Below are 14,619 nucleotides of genomic sequence, written 5' to 3' on the forward strand. Positions count from 1 at the left end.
ACCACAAGTATACTCTCGGTCTGTTTATGTCCAATGGTCACAAACCATTGTGATACCTGAAATATTCCCCACAAAAATCTATTTTGCCCTCTTGTGTGTATACAACATCACCCTCTTGAAGAGGCATAACTGCAGTATTAGCCACTGTAAAAAACGGGTGCCATGATAACCAGCAAATTTGACTGCAATAGTCAGAGGGCTGCGAATGCAGCAGACTCACCTGTTCTACTAAATGTCTAAGCAAAAAGTGAGAAATTCATTTTCAATGTCTTCGAGTATCTAGAAATTGCCATTGTATAGATGATATAACATCTAACTGATTAACAGGATTTTGAGGAAGTTTAATTCAGATATTTGGTGTCATGCACAGAGTATGTAGCTTTACCATTGTTGTTTAACATAACCATGAAATAATTTATTTTTATACATGGTAAAATGACATACGTGGATTTTACAGACAAACTCTGTAATTTTTCTATTACCTGTAATTTAAGGAGTCTTATAATTTTGCAACTCAGAGTGTGGAACCTGCAACCTCAGCATCATGTGGAAGTTTATTAAAACGCAGAATTAGGCACATACATAGAGAACACACATGTGGACACCAAGTGGGGAGGGGGAGGGCGGTCGGGAGACTGGGGTTAGCATATATACACTACTATATATATAACAGGTAACTAATGAGGACCTGCTTTATAGCACAGGGAACTCTACCCAGTTCTCGGTAGTGACTTAAATGGGAAGGAAATACAATGAAGAGGAGACGTATATATACATGTGACTGACTCACTTTTCTGTACGACAGAAACTAACACACATTGTAAAACAACTGTACTCCACGCTTTTAAAAAAGGCAGCATTACCAGCTCCACCCCGGACCTCCCGAAACAGAATCTACAGTTCAGTGAGATCGCCAGGTAATTCTTACGGACATTACATTTTGAGAAACACTGCCTTAAAAGACAGCTATTGAAATTCTTCCTCCATTCATCACAGCATTTTATTTTTTAACCATCCAAGTAGATTTATTTATGACTCCACTCATCCTATACTTATAGGTTCCCAGGAGGCACTAGTGGTAAAGACCCCGCCTGCCAATGAAGGAGACATAAGAGACACGGGTTTGATCCCTGGTTCGGGAAGATCCCTTGGAGGAGGGCATGGCAACCCACAACAGTATTCTTGCTGGAGGATCCCATGGACAGAGGAGCCTGGTGGGCTACAGTCGAAAGGGTTGCAAATAGGACACAACTGAAGCAACTTAGCTCGCAACCAAGCATCCTATACTATGGACCCTATAGAAAAAGCAAACTAGAAAAGAGCCATGCAAAAAAATTAAAAAGAAAAAGCAGATACAAAGCATGGAATTTTCCGCCCTGGGGGCTACCCCCACACACGAAGAAGTCGGGTCAGGTAGTTAACTCGCTCTGTGATGGCAGGGATGGGAGAGAGCAGGTGAATGCATTCGCCAGGTGCCGGCAGCTTCTGCCTTCAGAAGCAGGAGCAGAGGACCCTCCACCAGAAGTGTGGCTCGGAACGCTCCCCCAGGCCTCAGCTTTGCAGCGGGGCAGGAAAGCTCCCGAGAGGAGCCTCGTGAACAGGCAGCTGGATTCCACTCCCTTTACAGTTCCAGCTGCTGTGTCCAAAACTGGCTCAATCAGTAAGACGCTGCCCCTCTCCAAAGTGTAGTCCAACCACTCCCATCAGTTCCACCCTATTGCTTTGCTCTTTGAGGTCTGAAAGATTTTCCTGTGGTCTTAAAACATAAAGGGTCATGGCAGTTATCAACTACCATAACTAATGAGCGTTAGATCTGGACAGGGAGTGGACGGCAGCCAGGTATGAGTGAAGGAAAAGGAAGGACCCTTGGAAGTCAGGACTCTGGAAAGACGCTGACATCTTTCCATTACTCCTCTGCTAATATCCCAGGGGCCTGGTGCATTGGCTGTGGGGACAAGGCCCCTCAGATTCAACTCAAGCTCTGCCATTTAGGATCTGGGTGACCCTGAACCCATGGTCCATCCCTCTGAGCCTCACTTTCCTCACCTATAAAATAAGGCTACTGATGCCATTGTGCCAGCTCAATGAGACCTTGTTGGTCCTCTCCCTAAATGAGTGTTTGATAAATGTTAATTCCCCGTCCACGAACTCCCCCCAAGAAGCAGTAAAATACTTTCACTCACTTAGTTTGGAAGGAAAGTGTTTTACCTCATAGTCCGTCCCAAATTCAAGGAACAGGAAGTTCTTTAATCAGAAACCACGCATGCTAGCTCTAATGACGGGCTTCACCAAAACCGTATGGAGCATGGTACTCTCTGAGTCTGTGAGATTACATAACCCCGAAACTGCCAGTCATCAGAGAGCTGAATTCCCCTCTTAGATATATGCATGCGTCCTCCTCTCGTGGAAAATAGTGGAAATTCAAATTGATTAAAAAGATGATGAACCACCATAAAAAAAAAAAAAAATCTTAGTTCACAAGAAATCACAGTAAAACGCCTAAAAAGTTCATAAAAACTTTGAGGCAAGTTCAAAAATCCAAGAATCACAGAGACTTTAGAAAACATCCCACTACCCACTTTGACTACATCAGTCAAGACCCAGGTAACATCTGGAATGAGGAATATCCACCTTTCTCACCATCAGGAGTTCAGCATCAGGTCAAGAAAGCCAAAAGGTGAAGCCAGCCTCCTGATCTTCCTGTTAACCTGGGGAGAAAATCAAGAGGCCACCAGATCAGTGTCAGCTTAGAGCCAAAGGGAAATGGCTGTCTCAGGAGCAGTTCACCCTGGATCTCAGAATCATTCGAAAATCTTCCCTTTCAGCAGGGCTCTCAGCAGGTCTTTAACGTCTGAGAGGACTTTTTTTTGTTGTTTCTGGACTCCTTTCAGGACAAAACAGAATGATAGAGGCTTGCCTCAATGAGGAAAGGTCGGAAGTTTGACCACCAACTTGTGCCGAACATGGTCATCACCTCCCTGCCAGGATGGACAGCGCTGATCGCTGACCGTGATGTTCTGCTGTGCGCCCACTTCTTTTTTCTCCCTTTCTCCGCTGTGTTGTGCACCTTGCAGGATCTCAGTTCCTCCACCAGGGATTGAATTGAGCTCCCCTCCTCCACCCGCCCCCCGCAATAAAAGCCTGGAATCCTAACCACCAGGCCACCAGGGAACCCCTGTGGGCCCACTTCTTGTGCTAACTCTTCCCAGACTGTCTCTTCTACAGCATCTGTACCCTAACCAACTGCACCTTTAGCCAAAGCTAAATGATACTATAATGGAGGGGGGTGGCGGACCAGACACTGTGCTCTGAAGCCAAATAAAAAGACTTTAGGGTTATATGAACATTTAGATGATCTGTGTGGCTGATCTCCTCTATCAAGGATTGTGGAGGGTGGTGAATAAGCCTTGGAAATTTTTTTCTCCTTTTATTGTCTAAACAACTTACTGACAAGAGAGGCAAAAACACAAAAACAAAAACCCCAAACAAAAATTGATCCCACCTGATCAATAATGTATTTCTTTAGATGCCAGATTAAAGTGAGGGAATATATGTATTTCCAAGTGCTTAAAATTTATGTAATAAATGTCATCCTCTGAGATACCCCCACCCCATGATGGCCAGTTCACCAATCCTCATGAAGAGACTCTCAATCCATCCTACCTAGAAATGCATTTTTATCCATACAAAGTCCCAGAGTGTAATAAATCTGGAGGAACCGCCAAGTTATCAAACTTCAAGGTTTCCTTCATTCATAAAATGGGTAACGCGTGTCTTTCATTTTACAAAGGTAACGTAAGAATTACATACTATACAACATTCTGATCTATTCAGAAAAATTTTTCCATAAAGATACAGCTCTATGCCTACCCTTGGTGAGAAATATATATACCACTAAACCCACACTCAAACCTCCTGGGAGATTGCTACCCTGGATGGTCATAGTTGTACTTCACTGGCTAACTAAATGATTGTACATTAGATTTATGATACTTTCATCACCCATTCTATCCACCTCCTCCATCAGCATCTTAGTCTTTCCTGACTCCAAGACGAACAGACACAATTCATAGTCATCACCAAATTAAAAAGACATTTCAGGTTGTCCTTCCCCAAAATACCTGCCCCCTAATATTTTGCACCCAAACAAGTATCAGAAAGTGACTCCAAAGTAAAGAATCTGGATATGGGAAAAAGAAAAAAAAAAATCATCATTTAAGAGACTTTTTCATACTAAATATCAAATAATAAAAATATACCTTTGTGTTTGAAGAGTCAAGTCATACAAATACGTAAAGGCAAATCAACTGTTTCCAGCTGTAATCAGCGATAATAACCCAAGTACGTGAGAGCATGAGAAAGATGATCAGTTTCCTTTTGAGGTTACATGATCAGCAGCAGCAGCCTTTTTCTCTAAGAACCCGGTGGCTGACCTCTTGGCTGGAGGCGGCCAGCCCCTCTCCCGGCCCCCTTTATAGCGCTGGCTTGCCGCTCACTGCTCTAGAAAGGGGTGGGGGCGGGGGAAGCGAAGGACCAGTTTTCTAAACTACAGAAGACGGTCAGACGCTCATTCAAAAGGGGCTGCGTGGGCACAGAGGAGGGGCAGAGGCAGGAAGGGAGTAGCAAGGACTCAGTTCGTGGACTTTTTTTCTGCACCCTGGAAATTCCCAGGCCAGAAAGGTACTGACCCAAGTCACGGACATTCCCCTCGAGGGCGGGCTCCAAGACCTGGACTGGAACTACGCAGGGGAATCAGAAACAGATCTGTGAATAAAACGTTTGTCTTGGGGATGACTTTTGAAAACGTCTCGGTGAAGTTACAGCCGGGCATTAGAGTTACCTCCTTAAATCCACCTTCTCTTTTTCTTTGGCTTTTTCTGAACAGCCCCCTGAATGGGCCGGGGGTGGGGGAGAAGGGAGGTGCTTTCTACAGCCGAGCTCTTCAAACAGGGCAATCAGAAAGCAGTGTCCCTATTGTGCGCCTTCATTGACACATTAAAGGACTAGGAATCTGAGATGTAAGTAAAACAGTGTTCCTCTAACAGGAACATTTTCATGTGGAATGAATTCAAACAGAGAATGAACTATTAGGCAACTCTGAAAGCATTTCTTCTTGGACGTTTGGTTTCACTGTGGCTTTTTTTTCTTGAGGGATACTTTCTACTGTCATCTGCGTATGGCCAACCTCACCCCCAACCCCATAATGCCGTGTTACAATCCAGCTTTAGAACTAGACAGGAAATGTCTGGTTCTCCAACAGGAATGGGCATCTAGACCTAAACACCAGAAGACCCTCAAAACTTTAAGACAGCAGAGCTTGAAAGGAGCCCGACTTCCTCTCATCTCAGGAAGAATGTGTGAGAGAGAGCGTGTGTGTGTGGACATGTGCACAGTCGCTCAGCCGTGTCAGACTCTGTGACCCCATGGAATTTAGCTCTCCAGGTTCCTCTGTCCATGGGGTTTCCCAGGCAAGAATACTGGTGTGGGTTGCCATTTCTTCCTCCAGGTGATCTTTCCCACTCAAGGATCAAACTGGCTCCTGCATCTGCAGGGGGACTCTACCACTGGGAATAAAAAGCAAAATATAACACACTTAAGTTCACACTTTCTCTAGAAAGTTAGACTCTAAGTGCACTTTGGAGACAAAGTGAAATTGAAATGTATCTTGTGCCCTTGTACCTTCTGTACCCCACAAACTACTGCCCTGGACCCCCCTCTTGTTTTCTACCACCCCACACCTCCCCCAGGGTTCCCAGGCGCCCCTTGAACTCTGGGGCTGTAGTTTCACTTTCAAAGAGAAAAAAAAGCACCTTCCATATCTTATTTCTTTATTGCACATTGAGCAGACAAATGCACTCCACTGTAGGCATAAACCCTGGAGAGAATACTGCTTAACACAAGAGAAAGAATACACTCAAAGTGGCTTTATGGCCTGAGCAACAAGCTAGATCTGTGAAGATAATGCTAATGCTGAGCAGCTTTTTGGGGGGCAGGGAGGACCGCAGGCTCAGAAGGGGCAGATCTCATTTCTGTTGTTTCCCTTGGGTATTTATTTTCGAATACTTTCTGGGTAACTGCTATTTCCTTTCATATAGCCAGGAAACAGACTCACCTCTGGCATGTAACACACAGATATAGAGGCTTCCCTTCAAGAACCCTGATGCAGCACTTAATACCTGAAGCTGGGAAGTATCAGTCAATTGGTATTTAATAAAATGATGGTTGTTCAGAATGGTAAAAAAAAAAAATGGATCATATTGGAATACTAAACATATTTGCTAAAGAAAAGTTACTCTTAACTTCCATAGGATATAATTTGAATAGAAGGGCTTTATTATGGAGTCTCCCTTTCACAAGTAGCATGGAATCAATCATTTGAGTTCTAGAGTATTAGAAGATCCAACAAATGAAGTTAACACTGTCATTCCAAAATAAAAATCAGTATTTTAACCCACTGTTTATATGTAAGCCCCATTTCTATATATAAGCCACACATGTATCTGGAGGAGGAGAGGAGGGCATGGCAACCCACCCCAGTATTCCTGCCTGGAGAATCCTCATGGACAGAGGAGCCTGGCGGGCTACTGTTCTTGGGGTCACCAAGAGTTGGACATGACTGAGCGACTAAGCACACATACATACATAAACTATATATAAGCCACTGTTTTCATATTTTATTACAAACCTGAATGGCCAAGCTATGTATATAATGATATCACCCAGCTACACTGCTAGGTAGACTTTTATAATTAAGTCATGACAATGTGGAAACCATTTATATGTGAAATTTAAAAACAGATACAAAGCACATGTTCTCTGTGATTACAGCTATGGTACTTAAAAAAACTAGAAGAAATCAAACCGAATTGCTAATGCTCATTGCATTCAGATGATAGAATTATGGACCCTATCCATAGGTTTTTTTTCTTCTAGATTTCATAATTTTTTATATTGGGTTAGCTAAAAAGTTCGTTCAGGTTTTTCCATGGCCAACTCAATATTTAACATCCTTTATACTTAAAATGGAAAATATATATTTAAAATAAAATATATTATTTGATTGGCATGCTAACAGTCACAACTCTGTGGTATTGGCTTAAGTTAAACTTAAAGAAATTAAAATAGTGTATCTAGAAATGGCCTAGGTAATATTCCAAACTCCCCACTTAGACATTTTTTTAAATTTCCACATGAGTGTATAAAGACAAATTAGAAGGACAAAATGAATGAGCATACTTTAAGAAACTGTGTCATCAAATCTTTAGGACATAATGTCACTAAATCAAAAAATAACTAGATGAGATCACATGAAATCATTTATACAAACGGGAGGGGCAGTGGAAATTGAAATTCTCCTAGGAAGACATGACTCAGCCTTTTCCAGTGACACTTGAGAAAATGCTCCAAAGTTCTTACATGAAAAATAAAAGTTTACAAAGTCCAAAAATTTCCTTTTGAAAAGGGCTATGGACTCTCATGCACCTTAGTTCAAATCCAAAATCAAGTTCTTCATCTATAAAATGGAGCTAATATTACATGCAGTATTAGATCCTGATCAGAACTAAATGTTATGGGAAAAGCCCCTAAAATAAGACAAAAAAATATTTCCTTAGTTCTATCTTCCCTCTTCCCTTTGTGTTTCTTGAAATGTAGAATACCACCATTGCATCAGAATCCTCAGATGTCTGCCACTAAGGCTGACTCCACAATTTCCCTAATTCTGCATTTTGATCAAATAAATGATCATTAAACACTCTAAAGCTTAAAGACCATTAAAATTCAACTATATTAATATATTTAACTACCTGGCCTACTTCAGACTCAGAAAATAATTTAAAGTTATATTTATTTATTTTATAAACTGGAAGCTGGCCCTCAAGGCTAGGAAAGGAAGATCTCAGTATCTCTGTTTTAAGTTAAAAACTCAGATTTTTTGACCCATTCTTCTGAGTGTATTTTTTCATGCATTAGGCATTTTTCTTCACTTCTGAAGCCTCCCCAGTTTCTTCATATGTTCCTTTGTTGCAAGTCGTGTTTAACTCTTCACAACCCCATGGACTGCAGCACACCAGGCTTCCCTGTCCCTCACCATCTCCCGGAGTTTACCCAAATCCATGTCCATCACATGTTCCTTTAGGGATAAATAAAACTAGACTCTTTTCAAAAAGAAAAGAGGACTAAGTGGCCACACATTAACTTAAACTTATTTAAAATTAATAAGATAAAGACAGTCAGATAAAATTGATAATTCAATTATTTTAAGGTAGCCAGTAAGAATAGCACCTTTTACTTCCAAGCATAGGCATTACCTTATGCCCAAATCAACCCTTCACAGGCTTCAATATCTAAATTTAATTTTTAATTAGATTTTAATTTCTAATTTGGGTATGCAATTCAAAATAACAACCAGAAAAGAAACACTCGGTATTGCTGGAAATACTTTGCACAACTTTATAACAAACAGTAGCAAGCTTTACATAAAAGTCAATTCTTAAAACCCTCAAACTTCAGAACACAAAAATAGAGCTGCCTTTATATATTTTCCCTTTCAGTTCCAAAAGTGGTTATTTTAGAATAAGTATTCATCCTTAGCTGAATCAAGTAATTAACAATCACCCAATGCAAATATCAATTTTATATATACTGCTTTCATCTTTCCCTTTTGCTTCTTTTCCAGATTAAAGTCGGACACTGTAAATATTCTCATTAGAAAGTTCTGACCAAGGATACTGGCCTTTTCAAGTAATTCAGAAAAAACACTGGATCATCAAAAGAAACTCTTGAGACACAGCTGTCTTCAATGTATTACAGGAGCTGCTGACTGCAAGCCTTGGGTTAAATTCACCTCCGCTGAAGATGGGCCAATTATGCTATTCATGCAAATATGTCCCTTTACCAGATAAACTACAAACAGTCCACTGCCAACCAAACTTGCCCCTTCCACTTAGGTCAGAACATTTTTCACACTTCATAGCACAGTAATATCCCCTGCCAAGAGAAGCTAGTTCAGACACACTCATTAGTATCTTTGGTTACAAGGGCAGTATAGTGTGTATATGCTGTTAATAATGGCTCACTCGTGGCAAGTCAAGATAGGAAAAAAATCCTATAGGTAGATATAAGTGTAATCTGCATTTTCTAAGCTCCTTACAATGATTACATGAAGTCCAGCTCCTTTCTAGATTTTAAATACATATAGAAGCCATCTCTCCACAGGGCCACCTGTGTAAAGAAGTTTATCTTTTTGTAGTGTAGGTGAGAGAGAAGGTCACTGAACGTGATTTCGCCAGTACCCTCCGGCAGGCTAGGTCTCCAAGGGGCACACAAAGGTCAAGAACATGTCCACTTGGTTCTTCACAATGACTTCATCCGGATGTAACTTGTGGGGCAGATAATGGGCCAGGGTCATCTCCCAGGCATCAACAAGATATACTCCAACCCCTGAGAACATCTTGCGAAGGATGGTGTCCAGCTGAAAGTTATACCAGTCGCTGTTGAAAAGGCTAATCTCAGGCCCCAGCTCCTGGACGTTGGCTGTCCGGATGACCACCACAGTCTTAGGGCTTCGGTCCAGGAGCTGGACCACAGCCCGACGGATGTTCCTGAGCCGCCGGATATACACTTCCAAGGGGAAGGTGCTGAAATGAGACCACACGGCTATGGCGACCACTGTGTTCTTCCCTCCCACGATGCCATTCAGCTCATTGGCCACATAACGGAGGTCACTGCTAAAGACGGTCGTGAAGCGGATGGGTGGGCCGTGGCAGCGGTATTTGAGCAGGATGTTGTGCTTCTGGTCCACTGCCAGGAAAGGACCCACATTCTTGGGGCTACCCAAGTTAAACTCCACTAAATCTGAAACAAGGAAAAATCAGACTCATAAGAATGGTTAAACAAAGCCGAATACTTTTATTATTCTTTAGTTAGTGGCTTCAAAGAACAATCTTTTTAAATAAAAGTAAAACAACAATGGGGAGAGAGATGGGAGGGCACATATGTATACCTATGGCTCATTCATGTTGATGTTTGGCAGAAACCAACAGAATTCTATAAAGCAATTATCCTTCAATTAAAAAAAATTTTTTTTAAGTAAAACAACTAAAAGGTGCAATACAAACGTAAACACTTATTTCACTTCACCTTGGTGCCCCCGCCTTGGCTTCAATGGACCTTTATTCTAATGTATTTATTAAGTCACTCCATAGGCATGAAATTACAAGTAATATCATTAACAATAGATTCTAGACCTCAGAAGCAAAATAACCTGTTTACCTCTAACTGTTAGGCCAAGAAATCTTCCTGTTTGCATTGACTGACTGCTGAATATCTAAACATCAATTTGACATTTACACATCATTGTTCTAACAGATAAATATTTCTTCCAGGTCAAAAACTGTAACTTTGGGTTTTTAACAAACAACATAACAGTAACCAAATACCTCTTTTTATAATAAGCAAAAAAAAGGAGCAACCTTGCTTCTTCTGACTTTCAATTTCACCCTATGCATGGAAAACTCTGTTAATGTCTTGGAAAACTCTGTTAATGTCTTAGAAAACTTCTCTCCGTGTCATAACAAAGACAGAGGCACAAGTGAGAATTCCCTTCATTCCCTCCCCTTTATCTAAGTTGGGTTTCCAAGTCCAGGTCCTCTGATGATTCCAGGAATCAGTGATGATCCTCCCTTATTACCCCTAAAAAAAGCTGTATAATTCACAGCTGAACATTGGCCCCATGAGGAAAGAGGATCTGTCTCATATCCCTAAAGAGTCCTACAAGTGCTTTACACAGACCAGATTAAGCAGCCATTGGCAACCCAACTGAAATAACATTGCCTAAGCATCTGTTCTGTGCCAGCACTAATGTGTTTTAAGCCAGCAAGGCAGGACTTCCCTGGTAGTCCAGTGGTTAAGACTCCACTCTTCCACTGAAGGAGAGAGGAGTTCTATCCCTGGTGGCGGAACAAACATCACACATGTTGCATGGCATGGCCAAAAAGAAAAAAAAAAAAATGAAAAAAAAGTAAAATAATAAATTAGTTTCCTAGCTTAAAAAAAAAAAGGTCAGCAATGCTCAGATGGGTAAGTCACAGTCCTTGCTTCAAGGAGCTGACAGTCGATTCTGAAGAAGTAACATCAAACCACGACTGTCCCCTATTATTTACTTTCAAGGGTTAAAGTTAAGGCTTCACTTTGTTTTCCCATGAGGTCCCACCCAGACTCTTCTTCTAGATTCTTATACCTAATTCTCATTCTCATTACTACTTAGCACTTGGCCCCAATTAAACTGCATAGAAGCTCAATTTGCCATTCTTTCTTCAGATTAAGATCAAGCCCTGACACAAGGCTTTATCAGGCAAAAATCTGTCTGCAAAGGCTACGGTGGAAAATGATCAAGACACTCAATGTGATCACTGCTATTAAAGGAAATACCGAGCTCATCAGAACTTAAGAACCAAGCTTTAAATACCAGCTGCTGGGGGCCCCGCCTGGTCAGCACCAAACTGTGCCTAGCATCACGCCATGCAAACGGCTTCCCTTCTGCTTAACTGCTCCTTTATCAACTAGAACCCTGCTATGTCTGTTTCAATTTTTTTTTAAAAAAGCAAATCAAAATCATAATTTTCTACTTTTGGGGGTCATATCTACTTCCTCCTTTCCTTCAAAGGAAACTTGAAGCTAAGTTGATGTAACAAACAGAAGAGAAAAATGAAAACCACCACGCACAACCACTCACAACTGAGGGATTTTGTTTTGTGAAAGGTCCTGCCCACAAACAGCCATCAAAAATAGTTCTCACAAAATGGTACAGATGAACTTATTTGCAAAGTAGAAATAGACACACAGATGTCAGAGAACAAACTTACAGGTATTGAGGAGGGATGGGGGAGTGGGATGAATTGGGAAACTGGGATTGACAAATATATATATATTGACATACACTACCTGTGTAAAACAGATAACTAGTGACAATAGATACTAAAATAGTAAATTTAATAGATAATAAAATAGATAACTAGTGTATAACACAGGGAGCTCGAACAGCTCTCTGGGGAACTAAATGGGAAAGAAATCTAAAAAAGGAGGGGATGTGTGTCCATTATAGATGATTCACTTTGTTGTACAGTAGAAACACTGTAAATCAACTATTCTAATAAAAATTAATTTAAAATGAAAAAAAAAAGCACAGTTCCCACAAAGTTGTTCGTCAGCTCTGTAAACTCTGAGCAGGATTTTCAGTCCTGCTGCCCTGGATCCGCCCCTCCTCGCTCTATCCACACCCTTTCTGGGAAGAGGAAAGGCCTCCTGAGAGGAAGGGAAGGCCCTCCAACAAGCAGGGTTTTATTCCAAGTCTGAAGAGCTGCCCGGAGCCCAGCAGGGAGACCAGGAAGCTAAGAAGGCTGGACTGGCCAGACTCCCCCGGTGAGAGGCAGCTCATCCCAGAGTAACACAGTGGACCGCCCAGTGGGGGACACAGGGACACTCTGTTGCCTGGAGGCAGTAAATCAGACTACAGTTTGTCTGCCTCCTTCCACTTAAATCGATTATAAACTTGGAGTAGGACCAAACAGAACTAGGAGAGAAACACGTGGAAATGTTCGCTTCCATCTCACAGCCTAGGAGGTCAGAAGGGACGACACCTGTGAGATGAGTGTCCGGCACCGCATCGCACACTTGGAGGAACGACGCCCTGAGAAGCAGATGACTCGTCCGGGGTCACACGGCTTGTCAGTGGTGTGAACTGCAACAGGCAGCCAGAGCTTGCGTGGATGCATGCCAGCCCCACCACTGGTCAGGAACTCTCTCTCATCTCTCCAGCATTAGGATCCGCCCTGAGTCCTTCAGAGAAGGCAGTTTTCCCTCACCTGATGCCTTTCTGCAGGGACCGGGCTGGGTCTGCTTATTTCAGAGCTGGATCTTGTATGTGTGGGAGTTACGAAACGAAAAGCAAAGTACCAACCTGGAACAAATGTAGTGAGGTATTCAAACCACTGTCTGATTGTCGAGTCACCAAAGAAATGCACCACTTTTCTCTGTAAGCATTCTGTAATGTTGTCAGGGTCATTAAACTGGCGCATCTTAAACCTCCTGGGCCTCCACTGATCTTTGTAATAATAACCAGAAGGAAAAGTTCCTAAACCTTGAGATAGTCCTAGGCTGTTGGTTTCTGGAAAAAAAAAAAAGAAGATATTCTGAAATTCTCTTCCAACAAATCATACATAAAAAATATTTCAAGTTAAAACACAATTATGCTCCTATTTTTGTTAGCCTGCTGGTTATGGGCGACATTTCCGGCTGTCACATCTCAAAGAAATCCCAGACATTCCCTCTCCTACAAAAAGTTCTCCTTTGCACAAAAACAGGAAGATCTAAAATGGGTGTGAGGATGTTTGTGGGCAGAAGGGGAAAGGGGACATTGAGCATTCCCTCTGATGAAGCATGTTTTTCTCAAAATAAAAGCAGGCAAAAACCAAGGAAATGTGTAGATCTAAGCACTGTCCGGGGTTATGGCTCACTCAAATGCCTGTGAGGCAAGTAATAACTTAAATTCATATTTTACATGTGCATGGCAGTATTAGTCCTTACTGTTTCTTAGCTCATTCAGAAGTTTCAATCAACGGCTCCCACAATCAAATATTAACTCAGAAAACCATCACTGAACACAGAAAACAAACCAATGACACAAGGTCTAAAGAATTACTCTCCACCACACAAAAGGTTCAAAAGTCCTTATGCACAATGAATAATATTAAAATTGCAAAAATAAAATAAAACTGCATCAGGGACTTCTCTGGGGGTCCAGTGGCTAAGACTCTGTGCTCCCAACGCAGAGGGCTGGGGTTCCATCCCTGGTCAGGGAACTAGATCTAGATCTCACATGCCCCAACTAAGATCCAGTGTGGCCAAATTAAAAAAAAAAAAAATTGCATCACCAGTATGTACTCATGGTTGTAGCATAGTTACACATGATCACACAAGCACCAGGACACCTTTCACAGTGACAGTCAACACCCTTCTTACCAAACACCTCCCTCAAAAAATGCCACTGAAATTTTTCAGTGGAAACAGCACTTTACATGCTTCAACAGGGATGCCTAATATTTCCTGCAAGTTTACTCTGCACCAGACACTGTTCTGAGCAATTAAATGTATTACCTCAAAGGACTCTCATGATAACCCTTCAAGATAGGCCCTACCTTTCAAAACAGTTAAGTAACTTGACCTCAGTTCCAGAGCCAGGAAGTAGCAAAGTCAGGATCTAATCCAAGCAGGTAGGCCCCAAGCTCATGCTCTTAACCACTGTGCTATATCACCTCCCTAAACAAGACGTCTGTGGATACAGGCCTTTTTCTTTTAGGCGTTTTTCCAGAAAGTGTACATTTATTCATTTCTAACACTTATTATTCAAGTTTATAATCTTCCAAAAACCACCAATCATTTTACATCACTCCCTTACACACCCCAAGGTTCAAATCTTGATCATAATCCAGCAATTCTATAGTCTGACCTGTTAAACCACAATTCAAAATTCAAGTGCTCATATGACTTAGAAATTGAAATTTAAGTAAGTCTCCTGCTAGTGACTATTTTCAGCTTCTTTGATTTTTTTATTAAAAAAAA

General features: G+C 41.6%; 1 protein-coding gene and 1 long non-coding RNA gene across 4 annotated transcripts in view; both read right to left on the minus strand.

The window, feature by feature from the left end:
* Positions 1-538: 538 nt before the first annotated feature.
* On the minus strand, positions 539-5,699 carry LOC139031045 (uncharacterized). Its single transcript, XR_011483463.1, has 2 exons — positions 4,260-5,699; positions 539-2,708 (listed from the first exon to the last, which is right to left on the minus strand). It is a non-coding gene; the product is annotated as an uncharacterized lncRNA (long non-coding RNA).
* Positions 5,700-8,427: 2,728 nt separating this feature from the next.
* Positions 8,428-14,619, minus strand: part of NXPE3 (neurexophilin and PC-esterase domain family member 3) — a 53,915-nt gene continuing 47,723 nt past the window's right edge. For all 3 annotated transcript variants that reach the window (XM_070454953.1, XM_070454954.1, XM_070454955.1), the window contains 2 exons: positions 12,959-13,165; positions 8,428-9,855 (listed from right to left, as the gene is read on the minus strand). In XM_070454953.1, coding sequence (XP_070311054.1) covers positions 9,305-9,855; positions 12,959-13,165 — 758 coding nt within the window. In that variant the 3' untranslated portion in view covers positions 8,428-9,304. The remainder of the gene's footprint in view (positions 9,856-12,958; positions 13,166-14,619) is intronic.

The sequence above is a fragment of the Odocoileus virginianus genome, chromosome 25, assembly GCF_023699985.2.
Source record: "Odocoileus virginianus isolate 20LAN1187 ecotype Illinois chromosome 25, Ovbor_1.2, whole genome shotgun sequence".
Classification (NCBI taxonomy): Eukaryota; Metazoa; Chordata; class Mammalia; order Artiodactyla; family Cervidae; genus Odocoileus; species Odocoileus virginianus.